The sequence below is a fragment of the Hippocampus zosterae genome, chromosome 7, assembly GCF_025434085.1.
Source record: "Hippocampus zosterae strain Florida chromosome 7, ASM2543408v3, whole genome shotgun sequence".
NCBI classification, from domain to species: Eukaryota; Metazoa; Chordata; class Actinopteri; order Syngnathiformes; family Syngnathidae; genus Hippocampus; species Hippocampus zosterae.
Window position 1 is genome coordinate 22,834,795 of NC_067457.1, and position 19,754 is coordinate 22,854,548.

Consider the following 19,754-nt stretch of genomic DNA (forward strand, 5'->3'; position numbering starts at 1 on the left):
GTTTGTGTGCCACTCGCTTGTCCGTGCAGGCTCCTGCGTTGGTTTGAAGGTTACCATTTAAGCTCCACCCAAAAATGTCACGGCTAAAACATTGGAAATTGATCAAAAAGGGGTTGCATGACTCTTAAAGAAATGGTTAAAAAAATCATGTATTAATGCTATACACTAAAAGGTAGATGCACTGAGTTTTCTTTTAAGAAGACATTTTTGAAATATTCTCTCTCTATTAGAAAGACTCCCTCGTGAATGAGGAAAAAAGAAGGGGCAAAAAAAACCCCCATCATAGGCAAATAGAGGGGACTTTTTTTTCTGGAAAGGATGTTAGCAATTAGAGAAGAGAGAGAATAAGAATGAGCCTTTCATGAAGCAGCATAGCTTGGAAAGTTTGAGTCTACAGCAGTGGGGAGTACATGATGCCTTTTTTTTTTGTTTGTTTTTTTTGTTAAAGCTATAATGAGCGTAATGATCACATTGGGATGTGAGTTTCATTTCGTGAGTGACTCATTGCTTCCCTGGGGGATCCCAGGGGGCAAAGATGTGGGCGGGATCGCCTCCAGCTGTGGTGGGAAAGAACACACCGAATTCCCGACTGGCATTTCTTACTTAGCTTCCATATTTTCATTGCCAAAAAGCACCACCCCCCCAAAGAAAAAAAAATCCTCATGCACAGGTTTTTAGAAGGAACTGGGTGGAGGTTCTATTTCCATTCAGGATCTGAATCATTATTCTCGGGTTTCCCCATTTTCTTCCGCAAAAACAGCTCCGTTCGTGAATGTTGGCCGTGAGTCATTGAAACGCTGAAAGTCAAACTGTACATATAGTGTCCACTCGTTTATCGCGGGGTTTATGTTGCAAACATTAACCCGTCAGAGGTGAAATTGGCAAAGTAGGAAACTTTTTAGAATTCAAAAAATAATTATTCTACTCTGTTATAAGGCTCACATTAACATTTTTCACATTTCTCTCTTGTTTAAATGCGCTCAAAGTTCAAACCTGTGCAAGAAAAATAATTATACAATATTATTATTATCATTATTATTATTATCGATTGGTTATTGCAGTAGACGTGGCATGGAGGAGATTGGTTCAAATTGTACCATAGCTAGTCAGGATGCAGAATACAATGTGGGGTTTGTACTCTATTTAAAAAAAAACGGTATGCAGACTTGCACTCTAGGAAATACAGGAAGTCAAATAAGACACAATGCTGGTTGTACTCAGTTTGAAAGAAAAAAACAAACAATAATGTAACAGGGGACCACTGTACACTGATATTCGAAAAAATTAATAAATGAAATGTCAAAAGGGTGTTTAAAAAAAAAAGCAGATTTCCTATCATTGTACCTGCCGCTTATGCTGCGATAAATTCCACCCTGGTGGCACATAAAGTTGGGCCAAAACAAACACACAAAAGACCTTGACTCACATCTACATTTACATTTTTCCACTGGTGTGATTTTTTTTTTTTAATGCCCTTGGTGGCAGTGAGGGGGGGAAAAAACGTTCCAACATTCCTTTGCAGCTGCCATCGTTGACTTTAATGAGAGTTTATTTAAAACTTGTTTTGTGACTCATTTCTTGCACATTTTGTAAACTGCGCGTTCATCGACAAGTCTGGAAACACTGAGTTGAGTTGCGGTTTTGACTGACTCATAAAACGCCCGTCGGAAGAAAATCAGTTGGCGGGCTGCTGCTTGTGTAGAAAGAATGACTTTTCAAGTCACTTTATTAGGTACACCTACCCCAATTGTGTAAATCGCCAACGTTTGTCTTTTTAGTCAATGACACATGCCCATTTGACACCCCCCCCCCCCCCCCCCCCCCCCCCCAGATCTCCGACATTCAGGTGAACGGCCAGTCGGACGACATGACGGCCAAGGAGCGTCTGCTGCTGTGGTCCCAGCGGATGGTGGAGGGCTACCAGGGTCTCCGCTGCGACAACTTCACCAGCAACTGGAGGGACGGCAAGCTCTTCAACGCCATCATACACAAACACAGGTGAGCGCTTTTGTGGCGAATCCTCAAACACTCCTTCCACACCGTAGAGTTCCTTCGTGTTTCGTAAATATCTCTACGAAATTCTCTCGTTACTCCTCGAACGAAAATATTATCTCTTGTTCCGAAAGAAATTTCAAGATACGAAAGGTAAAAAAAATGCAGTATGGGTTGCTACTCGCAGCTCCCGAGTTTCCTGAACGCAACATCCTTATAGCTGCTCTGCCATTGGCTGATATTGAGCAGCATCCTGGCATCCCATTGGCTAAGAGGGACCTCGCCCGTAGGTGTGTATGTGTGTAGAAAGCTATGTGTCCTCGTCATTTGCACCATGAAAAAGTGTTGACCAGTCGGCCGATGAGGACACAGTTAAAAGTTCAATGACCATCATTTTTATTCTTCATTCATTTGTTTTTGACATTATGCATTATGTTTTTGACATTTATTCTGCAATAATCTAATTGTAACGTGTATTTGTTACATATTGTGATGCATTTCTGTGGTTTAAGAAACATTTTTGTCTGAATTTTGGAGGGGCTTGAAACGAATTACATGGAAACAGCGTCTCTCCTTACATTTTCTAGTTAAAAAATTTCTTCCAGAACCAATTAATGTCGTAAGTAGAGGTAGCACTGTATATGATATTCTAAATATCTGTCCACTGCGCTAACTGGGCTGGAGCCTCGCTCAGTCTGGTCTCGACATGGATCTGGTTGGTGTCGCATGGTACCTTGTAAAGCGTCCTGAATCGGACGTCTTTCTGGCGAGCAGGCACTGGCTGTCCTCCAGATGCGCAAACTACCTGAAGCAGGACTGGACCCTGCACATGCACACAAAGATTATTTTTCTAAGCTGTGCTTGTGGCTGCATGCTAGTCGACGTCACCGCTTATCATATCGAATTTGGGAATGTGAAGATTCTGTGGTATTAGTGCTCCTGTCCCGGCTCGTACCTAGCTGGCTTGCGGCTATAGCACGGCTGTGTGTGTGTGTGTGTGGGGGGGGGGGGGGGGGGCGGCTAAGTGTCACCAAAATTAGCAACATTAAAATACAGTAGCTCATCGTGTTCATTAAGAAATTAGGCCGAGATCTAAATATCTTTAATATTATTGTAAGCCACTCCAACATTGTGGACATTTTTAACGTTAAGCTAGCTGTGATTAAATAATGGAAAATAAAAACTATTCTTCAATAATCATTCAATCATATTCCAGTCAAACTTGCACCTAAATAAATACAAATTTGACTTAAGTAATTTGACTGCATTCTACTTCTAAAGTAATAAAAAAAACTTCTAAAATAACTTAAAATGCTTAAAAGCTAAATATAACTGAATTGGAAAAAAAACAAACTGCCCGACTTAATGATAATAATAAATAACTGCACGCTACTTCTAAAATAAATAAATTAAAATGCATAAAAGCTAAATATAATTGGAATCTAAAAAAATAAAAGAAGAAACCTAAAAGAAAAAAATAACTACCACTTTAACAAAATCTTAAGCCGCTGTTATAATTATGTTCCGTGGGGAAACCTTTAATTCACTTTGCGCGTCACTAGAGGGAGCCCTCTTACCACTTGCGGTACACTTTGAGAATCTGATTACTTTTTAGCCCAAAAAGTTAACAAACGCCGCTCGCCGCCTCCGCAGGCCCAACCTGATCGACATAGGCAAAGTGGGCCGCCAGACCAACCAGCAGAACCTGGAGCAGGCCTTCAGCGTGGCCGAGCGCGAGCTGGGCGTCACCAGACTGCTGGATCCAGAAGGTGAGGAGCGCCGTGGCATCGTCAGCCAATCAAATGTCGAGCCCGAATCCAAACGCTATCGTCATGCGCGCACCCAGATGTGGACGTGCCGCATCCCGACGAGAAATCCATCATCACGTACGTGTCGTCGCTGTACGACGCCATGCCCAGGGTGCCCGACGCTCAGGACGGCGTCAAGGCTAACGTGAGTACGGAATGTCGTCCGGGGTCGTTTGACAATTTAACTCCAAGACGTTGTGACTGAAAAGTACCTCGTTGTAGGAACTGGAGCTGCGCTGGCAAGAGTACTACGAGTTGGTCACCATGCTGTTGCAGTGGATCAGACACCACGTCCTGGTCTTTGAGGAGCGCAAGTTCCCCACCAGCTACGAGGAGATCGAGGTTTGTGGCACCCCCATTTAACCTCAAGAACCTCATTTTCAAAACATCCTCCATGACTGAGGACTTTTTTTTCGGCCACAGGTTCTCTGGCGTCAATTCCTCAAGTTCAAGGAGACGGAGCTCCCTGCCAAGGAGGCTGACAAGAACCGCTCCAAACACATCTTCAAGTCCTTTGAGGTGAGTCTTTTCACAAGCTTTGGAGTTAACAGACCGTCACCAAATACTGATTGCTCACTTTTACGTTCCCAAAAACTAGAAACGATATGTCGGTGGCTGATAATTATCGACATAGACAATAATGCAATCGTAGCAACTATTCCTATATGTACAGCTTGAAAGAAAAATGTTTATTCAGTTAATCGCTGAGAAAAATCGATCCTAAAAGTATTTGATAGCTGAAGTGTAGCATTGTTGGCATTGTTACATTACCATGGGCAAACATTCCGAAGTGTATAAGACATTTTGACTCCCATCACGTTTGATTCTACCATTAATTTGTCTTGTAAAAGTACGCTAGCCTAATGCTAACACACAGTTGAACAACACATAGACTAGCGCTGCTGTTGTGGTACTTTTAATCCTTTAAGCAAGGCATATTTGAACACAAAGAACACAAAATAAAACAACACTTAAAGGCATATATTCCTTATCCTCTGCACAAAATATTGAATTTCATTGTATCTGACGAAGTGGAGTTGTGACGACCGGCTTCCACGTCTTTATTGTTTCTGTATTATACTGCCCCTTAGTGGCCAAGGTGTGCAATCTCCATTGGATTGAGTTTTGATCTTTAGATATATATCTATATATCTATACATATCTATAGAAATGGATAACTATAGATATGCACATAGATATAAATCCCTTTGTTTGTTTGTGTTTCAGGGCGCGGTGCAGACGGGCCACGTCAAGGTGCCACCGGGCTACCACCCGCTGGACGTGGAGAAGGAGTGGGGTCGCCTGCACGTTGCCATTCTTGAGCGGGAGCGCCTGCTGAGGACCGAGTTCGAGAGGCGAGTTGCCCATCTTGTCCAAAGCACAAAACAATACCTGCATTAACATTCATATTAAAAATAAAAAATAAACAAAGTCATGAGAGGCATAGCACAGCGTGACCACCGGGATGACTCATTTCCACTCTGGCAAGAAAATGAAGAGGAACCGCATGATTGCTGCAGGCAGAGCAATAATTCAACACAAAAACGCGGTCAGTTGCACAAAACAGTTGCATAAAGAATCACAAGTTGAGCAGGCAGTCGGCTCACTCGTTTTACTTCTTCAATCATCTCGCTCACGCCGCATCAAACGCATCTCGGCTTGAGCTTCGCAGGCGTCCGTCATGGCTTTTATGCATCAGGGATACGATTTCAAATTTTTAATCCGACGTAGGACAGAGTGAGCGCTCGTCTGTTTTGCCTCGTCTTTGTCCGACCTTTGAACGTTGACCTTTTTTCACATGGCAGGCTGGAGCGTCTTCAGAGAATCGTCAGCAAGGTGCAGATGGAGTCGGGCATGTGCGAGGAGCAACTCAACCAGGCGGAGGCGCTGTTTCAAACGGTGAGGAAAATTCAGTGCAGACGCAATCCAACAATTAAATGTAAGAAAATGCTGTCAAACGTTAGTAGATTAAAGTAAAAACTAAATGATAAAAAAGAATATTCAAGAAAGATATTTCATGAAATAAAAGGTTCCAAAATAAATGTATTGAATGTAATTGTACTAAATGTAATTGTATTTAATAACATTGAAATGTACATAATGTTAATTTCGTGTGCTAAAATAAAATAAAAATCAGGTGTAATTAAATCGAATAATGGACTGAATAAATTTACCAATGTACTAAATTCGGTATTTGAAAATAAAATAGAATATTGAATTAAAATTCGAAATAAATAACTAATAACCAAATAGTGCAAACACGACTCAATCAATCTATGTCAAAAGTAGCACAAAATCTCATTCAAACTTGCAAAAGTGGCTCTGACGACACGTGACTTTTGTCATGTTGCAGGACGTGCGGCTCCTGAACTCGGGCAACCCCGCCCAGCACACAGCCGAGGTGGAGGCAGACCTGGAAAAGGCGGAGGGCATGATTCGCTTCCTTTTCAACGACGTGCAGACGCTTAAAGACGGGCGCCACCTTCAGGCCGAACAGATGTACCGCAGGTATAAAAAAAATATATATACAGTACTGTGTACCTGTATTGGTCACCTCGTGACATAATAGCAGAAGTCATTTTTAATTCTGACAATACCGACCAAAAAATGCAGATTCTATTTAATAGACGAATGAACTAATTCTTCACAAAATCTCCATATGATTTTCTTCCAGAGTGTACCGCCTGCACGAGCGACTGGTGAACCTGCGCAGCGAGTACAGCCTGCGCCTCAAGTCTGGCGTGAGCGTGGCGCAGGTCCCTACGGTGCAGGTCCCCCTGACGTCGGTGCACACGTCGCAGATCCTCCAGCAGGCCCCCGTGAGGCTGCGTCCCGAGCTGGACGAGGTGACGCTGCGCTACGTCCAGGACCTGCTGGGCTGGGTCGAGGAGAACCAGCGGCGCGTGGACCAGGGCGAGTGGGGTGTCGACCTGCCCGCCGTCGAGTCGCACTTGGGTAGCCACCGCGGCCTGCACCTCTCCGTGGAGGAGTTCCGCTCCAAGCTGGAGCGAGCCAAGGCCGACGAGGTGCGCGTCTTCCTCCTCTTGCTTCTTTTCCGCCCACATGTGCGCAGCGTTTAATGTTGAACTCTCGGCTACAGAGTCAGATCTCACCTGTGAGTAAGGCAGCCTACAGAGACTACCTGACCCAACTGGACCAACAGTATGGGAAGCTCCTGGTGAGTCAGTACCATGCCTTTACAGTACCGTATTTTCCGCACTAAAAAGGCGCACTGGATTATGAGGCGCACCTTCAATGAATTGTCTATTTTGTCATTTTTTTCACATATTAAACTTGCCGCATTATAAGGCGCAATCTACAATGCATCCACTAGATGGAGCCACAGCCCTTCATTTGACTCGAGAGGCGTTCACGAGCGCCTCCCAAAAAACGTAAATTAGCAATTACTTCAATGAAACTATGAAAATAAAAAATACAGTAATGCGTCAAAACAGAAAAACAAGCGAGGAAATCACAAAATGACTTCTATAGCCCCCCTACAGAATTTATTTGCCATTTCCTTGAGCCCAGCTCCAACAGAAAGATCAGATGTTAGTAAAATGTAGCAGACTGGACTGTCTCAGAAGTGTTCCTTTGTTGTGTACTGTATTCACAAATGAGGAGATCAACAAATAAATTCTGTATGGGGGCTGGAGAATTTATTTGCTGATTTCCTCACTTGATTTTCTGTTTTAATGTATTATTTTCAATTTTCGTAGTTTCAATGACGGAATCATTAGTTTACGTTTTTCCGAGGCGGCCATGAACGCCTCTCGAGTCGAAGCAGGATGAGAAGGCAAGAGACTGACAGACGTAACTGTTATTTGTTGAGACTGTGAAAGACATTCATAAAGTGAACACCACACAGCTCTCCTTTTTTCGGAGCTGCAACAAAAACTTATTTAATAAAGCAGCGACACAGTCCACTGAACCAACAGCAAGTTATAACATTGGAAGCATGTCTCCAGGAAGGAGCCATACTGGAGTCGATGTGTTACCGTAATGATCATACACAAGACGCACCGGATTTTAAGGCATTCGGCGAGCTTTTAAGAAAATGCAAGACTTTTTACCGGATTTTCCGCCCTATAGTGCCCCAAATACGGTACCTCAAACTCACTCTCTCCCCTCCCTAGGAATCTGCAGAGAAAAAAAATGCTCATCCAGGTACTGCCCCAACACTGTTTTGACCACATTTTTCACCTTCTGCGCTCAGAACTCGTCCAAGTCTCGCCTACGCAACCTGGAGCAGCTGCACGCCTTTGTGACGGCCGCCACCAAGGAGCTGATGTGGCTCAACGAGAAAGAGGAGGAGGAGGTCAACTACGATTGGAGTGAGCGCAACACCAACATGGCGGCCAAGAAGGACAACTACTCGGTAATTAAAAAAAAATTTTAAAATCAACCGGTACCGTTTTTATTTATTTATGTATTTATTTTATTGATCGCATTAATTTTGGAAAAAGTTCTGAAATGATTTACAATGGCATTTCAACCGAATTGCGTTGACCTTTTATACCCACTGTCCATACAATACAACGACGGGCCTGAAAGTGTTCTTGCTGCATTTCCAGGGTCTGATGCGGGAGCTGGAGCTACGGGAGAAAAAGATGAGCACCGTGCAGGTGACGGGAGACAAGCTGCTGAGAGACGGACACCCCGGCAGGAAGACCATCGAAGTAAGTACCTCGGCCCAGACGGCGACGCCCCTGAAACGAATACCACGGTGACATTTGCACGCGGCCGTCATGGTCGTCCCCCCCCGCAGTCCTTCACCGCCGCCCTGCAGACTCAGTGGAGCTGGATCCTCCAGTTGTGCTGCTGCATCGAAAGCCACCTGAAGGAAAACACCGCCTACTTCCAGGTGGGTCCAACACCTCGGAATCTATTCGGTTGTCCGTTTTCTATATTAGCAGTAGCAACTGCAGTTGGTCAAACGGTTTTCTGTCAAAAAATAAAAGAAATAAATAGCAGTTTTACATCGATGTTTTGAAAATTAAATGCATGTATTCCATCATGTTTATTCATGTCAATAATTTAATAAAAAGAGGTCAATAATTTCATACTGTTTGTGACGTGGAGCACATTTTTTCTGTGTCATATTTCTGTGTGTGATGTAACGTCACATTGTGCGAGTGTGTTATTTCGGCTCCTAATTGAGACTATTGACAAGCGTCGTGTGAAGGTAGTTTGTTTGCATTAACTAACAGATGCAGTCATTGATGGTAACCTGCGTTCATGACTATTTACATGCTCGAAGCATGGTGTTGATGCTTTATGATCCTCTCCTTTTGAAGTCTCAAATGTTGGATTATCGTATTTTCCAGACTAAAAGGCGCACCTTCAATGAATGGCCGAATTTTTTCTTTTTTTTTCATATACAGTCAAACCTCGGTTTTCGAACGTCTCTGTTCTCGACCAAATCGGTTTTCGACCAAAAATTTCGAGTTTTTTTATGCCTCGGATGACGACCGAATTTCGGTTCTCGAAAAAACTGAGCGCACTTGAATGCATCACTTGACTCCTCTCGCCTTCCTTACACGAGGAAGTGACACTTCCTTGGGTAGACGAGGAAGTGACGCTTCCTCGTATCGCATCCCATTGTGAACAGACGAGTTCAATCATTTTCATTTTTTTCTTTTTTTTTTTTAAGAGTGTGGTTTTGGTTTTCGAACAAATCGATTTTCAAACAGCCTTCTGGGACGGATTATGGTTGAAAACCGAGGTATGCCTGTATTTGACGCACCGCATTATAAGATGCAATCTACAATGCATCCACTAGATGGAGCTACGCTCAAGGAGATGCCAACGGAACCTTGCACTACACGACACTCTGATTTATATTGCGACGATCAGATGTCAGTAAAACTTCTTTAATAAAGCAGCGACACAGTTCACTTCACCAACAGGAAGTTATAACATTGACTCGTTAACGTTGAACTCTCTTACCGCTACTCTATTTCCGTGTTCAACTGCGTAACCGATCGCCTTAAGTTTGAACTCTGGGTTGTTAGCAAGGAGCCATTTTGGGGGTTGAAATATTACCGTAATTACCATACACAAGGCGCATCGGATTTTAAGGCACGCTGTGAGCATTTAAGAAAACGGAAGGCTTTTAGGTGCGCCTTTTAGTGCGCCAAATACGGTACCCAGTTTTCCTGAACACAGATTTTCTGTCTTTGCAGTTCTTTGCCGACGTAAAAGAGGCTGAGGACAAGCTGAAGAAAATGCAGGACACCATGAAGAGGAAGTACACGTGCGACCGCTCCGTCACCGTGACCAGGCTGGAGGACCTCCTGCAGGATGCCGCGGTGCGTCATTATTTTAAAAAAAAAAGTTTCCTCAGAGTACGCCTGTCTTGAGTTATTATGCTGTTGCTGGTTGGTGTCCAGGATGAGAAAGAGCAGCTGGCCGAGTTCCAAACTCACGTGGAAGGTCTGAAGCGGCGATCCAAGAACGTGGTTCAGCTGAAGCCGCGCAACCCGGCCACCGCCATCAAGAGCAAGCTGCCCATCCAGGCCGTTTGCGACTTCAAGCAAATGGAGGTAATCGCTCTTGAGTGTCCCAGCGTTGTATGTTGTCATTATGCGTCACGCTATGTCTGAATGTGTCCCCGGAGGTCGTATTTCCCAATATGTCAGCTGAGTATGTTTTCCAGTGCGCCCTCATGATTTCACCTGAGGGCATGTCCCAACCTGCAATACCACCGATAAAACAGCAGATGGCACTGATGACTCATGTTGCCTTCTTCCAGATCACGGTGCACCGCGGAGATGAGTGCGCCCTGCTCAACAACTCCCAGCCGTACAAGTGGCGAGTGCTCAACCGCCAAGGCAGCGAGGCAACGGTGCCGTCCATCTGCTTCCTGGTGCCGCCCACCAACAAGGACGCAGTCAACAGCGTCGCCGGGTGAGGACGCCGGGGCGTCGCCGGGGCAACTTTTCAACTCCGGTGACCACTGACCCGTGTTGTCTCTTGTTCTCAGGCTGGATGGGAACCTGCAGAAGCTGCAGACAATGTGGCAGAGCTTGTTTGTGGACCTGAGGAGCCTCCTCTCTTGGCAGTACCTCATGCGAGACATCCATATCATCAAGACTTGGAACATCTCCATGGTAACGCCGACATTTCTATCAGAGAAGGTCGATGCTTCCCGCAAGCAAATTCGATTTTGGGTTCTTCTGTCTCTGCCAATAATATTGATGAATGATCATTCCTACACCTTCTTTAAAAGTGTTGCAGCAGTTGCACAAGGCAACCGTGCACCTCTGGTTATGTTGTTTTCCTGTTGTCACTTTACCCATCCATCCATCCGTTATCCAAACTGCTTATCCCCCATTGAGGGTCATGGATGCGCTAGAACCAATCCCAGCTGTCTTTGGGCAGTAGGCGGTGTACACCCTGAACTGGTTGCCAGCCAATCACACTCATAGACAAACAAGCGTTCAAGCTTAATATCTTACCTAGGGACAGTCGAGAGCAGGGGTGTCAAACTCAATTTTGTCGAGGGCCACGTTGTAGTTACCGCTTCCCTTGAGGTGGCTGTTGTGACTGAAACCCGATCAATAAGTCAAGAATGCTGATTTATTCAACTATTGTTTAAGTAACTCCAATGAGGGGTTTGGTAACAAGAAAATGCTTAGAATATCTCTCTTATTCATTACATATGAGAATTTGAAATTTTGGTCCAGATTTTTAGCAAGCATGATGGAAGTTGACATGTTTGACTTGTTTTCTCGGGCCACATAAAATGATGTGGTGGGCCAGATTTGGCCCCCCGGGCCTTGAGTTTGACACCCGTGGTCTAGAGCAGGGTTGTCAAACCCATTTTCATCGCGGGCCACATATTAGTTACAGTTTCCCTTGGCGGGCCATTATGACTGAAATCATATAAAAAAAAGTCAAGAATAACGATTTATTGTTTAAGTTACTGTAATGAGGTGTTTGGTGACAAGAAATGCTTACAATATGTATACACATGAGAATTTGACATTTTGGTCCAGATTTTAGCAAGCATCATGGAAGTTGCCGTGTTTGATTTGCTTTCGCGGGCCGCATAAAATGATGTGGCGGGCCAGATCTGGCCCCCGGACCTTGACTTTGACACCAGTGGTCGAGAGAGTTCACTGAATTTATCATACATGCTTTTGGGAATGCGGGAGGAAACCGGACTATCTGGAGAAATCCCACACAGCCACGGGGAGAACATGCAAACCACACACACACACATACACACACACACACACACACACACCTCTGTAATGTGAGCCCATCAGTTTATTGACGTCACATATTGTCAGTGGATCAGTGGGGCAGTGACAGCAACCTGTCAACTGAAGCTGCTCCTCTTCCAGTGTGGAATATCTGAGGTTCAAGGTCCTTTCAAATGCCGAGCGGTGGTTGAGACTCATGCGGTTTCTCTTCGTCAGTTCAAGACCCTGACGGTGGAGGAGTACCGTCTGGCCCTGAGGAACCTGGAGCAGCACTACCAGGATTTCCTGAGGGACAGCCAGGATTCGCAAGCTTTCGGGGCCGAGGACCGCATGCAGGTGGAGTCTCGCTACAATAAGGCGAACCAGCACTACAACACGCTGGTCAGCACCGCGGAACAAGGTGAGTGTGTCTTCTCATTTCCTTTACCTTGGGGCTGCATTTTAATTATTTTTTTGTTCGCAACGTACTTTCAACTCATCTTTTATTTATTATTTTAACACCATAAGCTCATTAATCAATCGCATTGTTTACGATTGATGAATAAGTTGACTGTCGGCTTCAAATTACAGGCTACGTGCCGCCAAAGACAGGTAAGGTGCCTGTGTGTGCCGCTGTGTTGTGTGTTCTGGTGTCTCCCATCGCGTCCTAGTGTGTCTCAATGTGTCCTGGTGTGTTGTCGTCTGACCCAGTATGTGTTCCTGTGTGGGGCTGTATGTGCCAGGATGCCCCCGTGTGCACAGTGTGTTGTGATTGCCGTGGCAGGACTTTGCACTGTCGTGCTTCCACTTTCCCTAATTAACCTCACCAATCATCATCATCATCATCATCATCTTCACTGATTTATTTGTTTTCTCCTAACCGACACTCGTCATGGCTTTGAATGTCAACGGACCTCAATGCGAAGGACCGTCTAATCACGCATGAAGTCAATTGACGATTCACGGCCTGAATCTCTCGCGTGATTTAACTTGAATGAAGGGCATGTTTTCATCCCGTTCAGACGACGAAAAGTGAATTTGACGGATGGATGGTAAGTGCCTCTGCCCGGTTTTCTCCTCCCACCAGGAGAGCAGGATGAGTCAGTGTGCAGGATTTACTTGAACAAGCTCAAGGACCTCCGCCTGAGGCTAGAGGGCTGCGAGAACCGAACGGTGACACGACTTCACCAGCTGGCTGACAAAGACCCGCTCAAAGCCTGCGCCCAGAAGACCACCGAACAGATGGTGAAAATCCCAAACGGAGACATGATTGATGTTCTTGTTGTGACTCTTTCAACAATTCTCATTCCTACTGGCAGAAAGTCCAAACCGAGCTGGAAGGCCTGCAGAAAGAACTGAACTCAATCGCGGAGAAAGCCGAGGAGGTTCTTGCCTCGCCTCAGCCGTCCAGCTCCGGCCCCTTGCTGCGCTCCGAACTGGACGGCAGCCAGAAGAAGATGGATCACGTCTACGCCCTCTCATCCATCTATCTGAACAAGTAAGGGTCCCTCCGTTTACATTTTCGACACATCATCCTGACGCTCACGTTCTTTTCCTCAGGCTGAAGGCAATTGACGTGGTAATCAGGAACACCAATGACGCAGAAGAGACTCTGAAGAGCTACGAGACTCGTCTGCTGGACGTCCACAGAGTCCCCACTGAGGAGAAGGTGGCGGAGAAGCAGCAGAGCCAGATAAAGGTATGAACTACACCACTGGTGTCAAAGTCAAGGCCCGGGGGCCAGATCCGGCCCGCCATGTCATTTTATGTGGCCCGCGAAAGCAAATGATCTGTGTCAACTATCATTGTTCCTTGCTTAAATCTGCACCAAAATCTCAAATTGTCATATGTAATAAATAACGATAACATTTTGCGAAAATGTGTTCCGGTATTTGCACTCACTTGAGCAATAATTGAACAAATGCTTGACTTGCAGTGTTATCTTGAGCTTTAATTCTGATGACTCCTCTCCAACAGAAAATGCAAACGGAATCTGAAGCAGACCAGGCCGTGTTCGATCGCATGCAGGACCAGCTCAAGCAAGCGTCGGCCGTCCACGACAAGATGGCGCGCGTCCACAGCGAGCGCGACGCTGAGTTGGAGCACTACCGCCAGCTGGTGGCCGGCCTGCAGGAACGCTGGCAGGCGGTGCTGGCTCAACTGGAGATCCGAAAGCAGGAGCTGGAGCTGCTCCGACGCCATATGGCCAGCTACCGGGACAGCTACGAGTGGCTCATGCGCTGGCTGGCAGATGCCAGGCAGCGCCAGGAGGCAATCCAGGCGCTACCCGTTGGGGACGGAGCCGCACTGAAGGAGCAACTAGCTGAGGAGAAGGTATTTCACATGCATTCACCGGACGGGTTCACTCATAATTAGAAATAATTATTCGTCAACGTGTTTATGTCATGATTTGCGCAGCAACTCCTGGATGAGATCGAGAAGAACAAGGGCAAGATCGACAAGTGCCAGAAAAATGCCAAAGACTACATTGACTCCGTTAAGGTGTGTGTGGTTGTGCGTGAGTGTGTATGGATATTGGTGGTGTGTGTAATGACAAGGACCGTGAAAAATGGCTGAAATTGAATATCTCTACTTTTGCCAGATACCTTATGAACAATACGATAATATTATTTGATTTTTTGTAAGAAAAAAAATCTGTTATCATTATTATTATTATTATTAGTATTATTAGATTTTTTTTAAAGAAAATAAATCAAACTAAAAGCATCCGTTTGGATTTTTTAAAAATTATTATTCTTAGAACTTACTGATAGCCATCAATACATAGAAAGTCAGCAACAAATGACAAATAATTAAAATTCATATTCTACTGCACGTGTGCTTCAAGAATAATTTCATGCTACAACTGCAGTGTCGTGTTTGCGTGCGTGCTTTAACTGCACCGCGTGTGCTGTCTTGGACCACTTTGTCCATGCACGACCCAGTGAAACATCTCGCGTTTGTCCTTTTAGGATTACGAGCTTCAGCTCTTGACCTACAAAGCCCTGCAGGATCCTCCTGCCTCGCCACTGAAGAAGCCCAAAATGGAGTGCGCTTCGGACGTCATCATCCAAGAGGCAGGTTTTCACGGGCAAGATGGTGCTGACCAATTGAAATAAACCAAAATCGTTTAACCCCGTCTCTGCTTTGCCATCCCACGCAGTACGTCGCGCTGAGAACCCGCTACAGCGAGCTCTTGACGCTTGTCAGCCAGTACATAAAGTTCATCGCGGACGCACGCCGTCGTCTGGAGGAAGATGAGGTAACCACTTCCCCTGAACAACTTTCTTGAACAACTAATTTCATAGTTTGGTCAAAATTGAAGCATGACATATCTTTTGTCTAGTACAAAGATCACAGAACTGTTAAAAATGCACAAAACAGCAACCATATAAAATTGGGGCCTGTTTTGCAATTAAAAAAAAATTAAAAATAATATCCAAGCCAGAGTAAAGCGGAATCTACAGCCATTGCACATTGCATCACATCACAACTTTCCATTCCCTCTGCATCATGTCACATAAACTCCTCACTCACTGCCTCTGCACCTATTTTAGCTTTGGATTTTTCCTCTTTATTTGCTCTTGAAATGTTCCAATTCTGATCACTCACCGGCTTGTTTCTTTTTTTTAATTTTTTTTGCTTCACTTGCCTGCTCAGAACTTGTTTCCTAGACCACTTTAATTTTCACCGGATGTTTTTATGACTTTTTTTTTAAATCCTCATTTCTTTTTTTGTACTGCTTGCCAGCGCTTTGTCACGATGAATACTAATCTTAAGAGGGCAGTTAACCCCAAAGATAAAGCAGGTACTTATCTGAAAATATCTGTGCATTGCCAAAAGGGGAAGGTTCAGGATTTAAACGCTCAATTAAACTGACACGTTATTTCACATTTGACTGGTTATTGCCCGCTCATCTAATTCTGCCAGTCACGTGAATGCTGAGCCTTCCTTTGAGTTGTCAATCATGTCTGTCCAATCATTTGTCTAATTTAAAGTGAAAACAAGGGAAATCCTTCCATTGTCTTGTGGATGGATTTACATCACAGCCCTTTGTTTTACTTGCCATTTAATATCATTCCCGCACCTTTTGCCACACAAATTCATTAATGGCCCGATGACCTTGGATCAGCAAACAAGCAACATACTCTGCACACTTGCGAAAATCATCTGATTTGTTATGCCTTACATCCAGCATATATGAATAGTGCATGAAAACAAGCGCATTTGTCTTTATTTTGTAGAGTGACTTTGTCTTCCATCAGACAAAAAAAAAAAAATCTTCTCATGCTGCCATTTTTGTATCAACGTTTTCAAATGGCTGCCTAACCCCATCACCTACCGTTTGCTCATGCAGAGAGCGTCTGAGAAGCTGAAAGAAGCTGAGCGAAAGAGGCTGGCTGAGATCCAGGCCGAGTTGGACAAACAGAGGCAGCTGGCCGAGGCTCACGCTCAGTCGGTGGCCAAGGCACAGCAAGAGGCTGACGCTCTCAAGCAGAAGATGAAAGAGGAAGCCGGGAAGCGACAGGATGTCGCTGTGAATGCCGAGAAGCAGAAGCAGAACATCCAGCAGGAACTGCAACAGCTCAAGAGTCTGTCGGACCAGGAGATTAAGACAAAGAACCTCCAGTTGGAGGAGGCTCTGATAAATCGGACTAGGATCGAGGAGGAGATACGCATCATCCGACTCCAGCTGGAGACGACCACTAGGCAGAAGAGCACAGCTGACGAGGAGCTGCAGCTGCTTCGCAACCGAGCCGCCGATGCCGACAAGCTGCGTAAAGCCGCTCAGGAGGAGGCCGAGAGGCTTCGCAAGCAGGTGGCCGAGGAGACCCAGAAAAAGAAGAACGCGGAAGACGAGCTGAAGCGCAAAGCCGAGACGGAGAGGGAAGCCTCCAAGCAGAAGCAGAAGGCCCTGGACGAACTGGAGAAGTTCAAGATGCAAGCGGAGGAAGCCGAGCGGCGCATGAAACGGGCCGAGGAGGAGAAACTCCGGCAGGTCAAGGTGGTGGAGGAGGTCGCGCAGAAGAGTGCCGCCGCCCAGTTGCAGAGCACCTCCAAAACCTTCAACGAAAGAGCGACCAAACTTGAGGAGTCCCTCAAGAGAGAGCAGGGCACTGTCCTCCAGTTGCAGGAGGAAGCTGAGAAACTCCGCGAGCAGCAAGAGGAGGCCAGCAAAGCTCGGGAACAGGCAGAGAAGGAGCTGGAGACGTGGAGGCAAAAGGCCAATGAGGCTCTCCGCTTGAGGCTGCAAGCTGAGGAGGAGGCCCAGAGGAAGAGTCAGGCGCAAGAGGAGGCAGAGAGGCAGAAATTGGAGGCTGAACGCGACGCCAAGAAGAAGGCAAAGGCCGAAGAGGCCGCCCTTAAACAGAAGGAGAGTGCAGAGAAAGAGCTGGACAAGCAAAGGACTTTCGCCGAGCAGATCGCCCAACAGAAGCTGTCGGCCGAGCAAGAATGCATCCGCCTAAAAGCTGACTTTGAACACGCCGAGCAACAGAGGAGCCTCCTGGACAACGAGCTCCACCGTCTAAAGAACGAAGTGAACACCGCTGAAAACCAGAGGAAGAAGTTGGAGGAAGAGCTGGCCATGGTACGAAGTGAAATGGATGCCCTTCTCCAGTCGAAGATGAAAGCCGAGAAGGAAACGCTGTCCACCACGGAAAAGACCAAGCAGCTTCTCGACTCGGAAGTCCTAAAAATGAAGCAACTCGCAGACGAAGCGGCCAGGCTGAGGTCTGTGGCCGAGGAGGCCAAGAAGCAGAGGCAGCTCGCTGAGGAGGAGGCGGCCAAACAGCGAGCTGAAGCTGAGAAAATCCTGAAGGAGAAACTTGCCGCCATCAATGAGGCGACCCGTTTCAAGACGGAAGCGGAGATCACCCTGAAGGCCAAAGAGGCCGAGAACGAACGGCTGAAAAGACAAGCCGAGGATGAAGCCTACCAAAGAAAACTGCTGGAGGATCAGGCTGCTCAGCACAAACAGGACATTACGGAAAAAATGCAGCATCTGCAGAGCTCATCCAACTCTGAATTGGAGCGACAGAAAACAATCATTGAGGAAACTCTCAGGCAAAGAAAAGTGGTGGAGGAGGAGATCCACATCATCCGGATCAACTTTGAGAAGGCCTCAAAGGACAAATCCGATTTAGAGAAAGAGCTAAAGAAACTGAAAGAGATTGCGGACGACACGCAAAAGAGCAAACGTAAAGCCGAGAAGGAAGCCGAGACGTTGAAGCAGGTCGCCGCGGACGAGGAGAAGAAGCGAAAGGAAGCCGAGGCGAAGGTTAAGAGCATCACAGCGGCGGAGGAAGAGGCGGCACGACAATGCAAAGCCGCCCAGGAGGAGGTGGAGCATCTGAAAATAAAGGCGGCAGAAGCTAACAAGCAACGGGAAAAAGCGGAGAAAGACGCCGAGCAGCAGGTTGTTCTGGCCAAGGAGGCCGCACAGAAATGCAGCGCGGCTGAGCAAAAGGCTCAAGATGTCCTCAGCAAGAACAAAGAGGGCGATCTGGCTCAGGAGAAGCTCAAGGAGGACTTTGAGAATGCCAAAAAACTGGCACGAGAAGCTGAAAAGGCCAAAGAGAAAGCAGAGAAAGAGGCGGCGCTGCTCCGCCAGAAAGCTGAGGAGGCTGAGAAACAGAAAAAAGCTGCGGAGGATGAAGCCTCCAAGCAGGCCAAAGCTCAGAAAGATGCAGAGAAACTGAGGAAAGAGGCAGAGAAGGAGGCCTCCAAGCGAGCGGAAGCTGAGGCCGCTGCTCTCAAACAGAAGCAGCAGGCCGATGCCGAAATGAACAAGCACAAAAAGGATGCCGAGCAGGCGCTGAAGCAGAAGTCGCAGGTGGAGAAGGAGCTGTCAACTATCAAACTCCAGCTCGACAAAACCGACAAACAAAAGGCGGTTTTGGATGAGGAGCTCCAGCGAGTGAAGGGCGAGGTCAACGACGCCGTTAAACAGAAGACGCAGGTCGAGGACGAACTCTCCAAAGTCAGGATTCAGATGGAGGAGCTTCTAAAGCTTAAGATAGAAATTGAGAGCGAAAACAAGCGTCTCATGCAAAAGGACAAAGATAACACAAAGAAGTTGCTCGCAGATGAAGCCGAGAGGATGAAGATCCTGGCACAGGAAGCAGCCCAGCTTAGTGCAGAGGCGGAGGAAGCCGCCAAACTCAGAAAGACCGCCGAGTCCGACTTAGCCGAACAGAGGGCGCTCGCGGAGAAAATGCTCAAGGAGAAAATGCAGGCCATCCAGGAGGCTACCAAGTTGAAAGCAGAGGCCGAAGACCTCCAGAGGCAGAAGGACAAGGCACAGGAGACGGCCAAGAAGCTCCTGGAGGACAAACAGCAGATCCAGCAGCGGCTGGACGAGGAGACCGAAGGCTTCCAGAAATCACTGGAGGCCGAACGAAAGAGGAAGCAAGAGGTGTCAGCCGAGGCGGAGAAGCTGAAGCTTAAGGTGAAGGAGCTCAGTGATGCTCAGGCTAAAGCCCAGGAGGAGGCCAAGAAGTTCAAGAAGCTGGCAGATGAGGCCAAAACTCGTCTGGAGGACTCGCAACAGAAAGCCACCGAGACTGTGGTGCAAAAATTGGAAACTCAGCGGCTGCAAAGCACTAAAGAAGCCGACGACCTCAAGAAAGCCATCACTGACTTGGAAAAAGAGAGGGAGAAGCTGAAAAAAGAGGCAGAGGAGCTTCAGAAAAATTCCAAAGAGGTAATGTAACAAAAATAATCCGTACTCCATAACGATGAAACAATGTTTTGACTGGCTCTT

General features: G+C 46.4%; 1 protein-coding gene across 30 annotated transcripts in view; it reads left to right on the forward strand.

Moving 5' to 3' along the window:
* The window catches only part of pleca (plectin a), a 69,144-nt gene that overhangs the window by 41,838 nt on the left and 7,552 nt on the right, over nt 1-19,754 (forward strand). For 24 of the 30 annotated variants that reach the window (XR_007963439.1, XM_052072473.1, XM_052072483.1 and 21 more), the window contains 27 exons: nt 1,832-1,998; nt 3,646-3,761; nt 3,839-3,945; nt 4,023-4,142; nt 4,224-4,319; nt 5,028-5,155; nt 5,606-5,699; nt 6,154-6,308; nt 6,475-6,826; nt 6,901-6,978; nt 8,017-8,178; nt 8,375-8,479; nt 8,569-8,664; nt 9,986-10,111; nt 10,193-10,345; nt 10,555-10,709; nt 10,786-10,912; nt 12,227-12,410; nt 12,581-12,601; nt 13,077-13,234; nt 13,309-13,487; nt 13,550-13,688; nt 13,967-14,323; nt 14,408-14,491; nt 14,962-15,066; nt 15,153-15,251; nt 16,347-19,694. Coding sequence is in view for 29 of the 30 variants with exons in the window: in XM_052072473.1 (XP_051928433.1) it covers nt 1,832-1,998; nt 3,646-3,761; nt 3,839-3,945; nt 4,023-4,142; nt 4,224-4,319; nt 5,028-5,155; nt 5,606-5,699; nt 6,154-6,308; nt 6,475-6,826; nt 6,901-6,978; nt 8,017-8,178; nt 8,375-8,479; nt 8,569-8,664; nt 9,986-10,111; nt 10,193-10,345; nt 10,555-10,709; nt 10,786-10,912; nt 12,227-12,410; nt 12,581-12,601; nt 13,077-13,234; nt 13,309-13,487; nt 13,550-13,688; nt 13,967-14,323; nt 14,408-14,491; nt 14,962-15,066; nt 15,153-15,251; nt 16,347-19,694 (7,011 nt within the window). In the remaining variant the exon portion in view is untranslated. The remainder of the gene's footprint in view (nt 1-1,831; nt 1,999-3,645; nt 3,762-3,838; nt 3,946-4,022; nt 4,143-4,223; nt 4,320-5,027; nt 5,156-5,605; nt 5,700-6,153; nt 6,309-6,474; nt 6,827-6,900; nt 6,979-8,016; nt 8,179-8,374; nt 8,480-8,568; nt 8,665-9,985; nt 10,112-10,192; nt 10,346-10,554; nt 10,710-10,785; nt 10,913-12,226; nt 12,411-12,580; nt 12,602-13,076; nt 13,235-13,308; nt 13,488-13,549; nt 13,689-13,966; nt 14,324-14,407; nt 14,492-14,961; nt 15,067-15,152; nt 15,252-16,346; nt 19,695-19,754) is intronic. The other 6 variants (XM_052072478.1, XM_052072481.1, XM_052072482.1 and 3 more) reach the window with 1 other exon arrangement.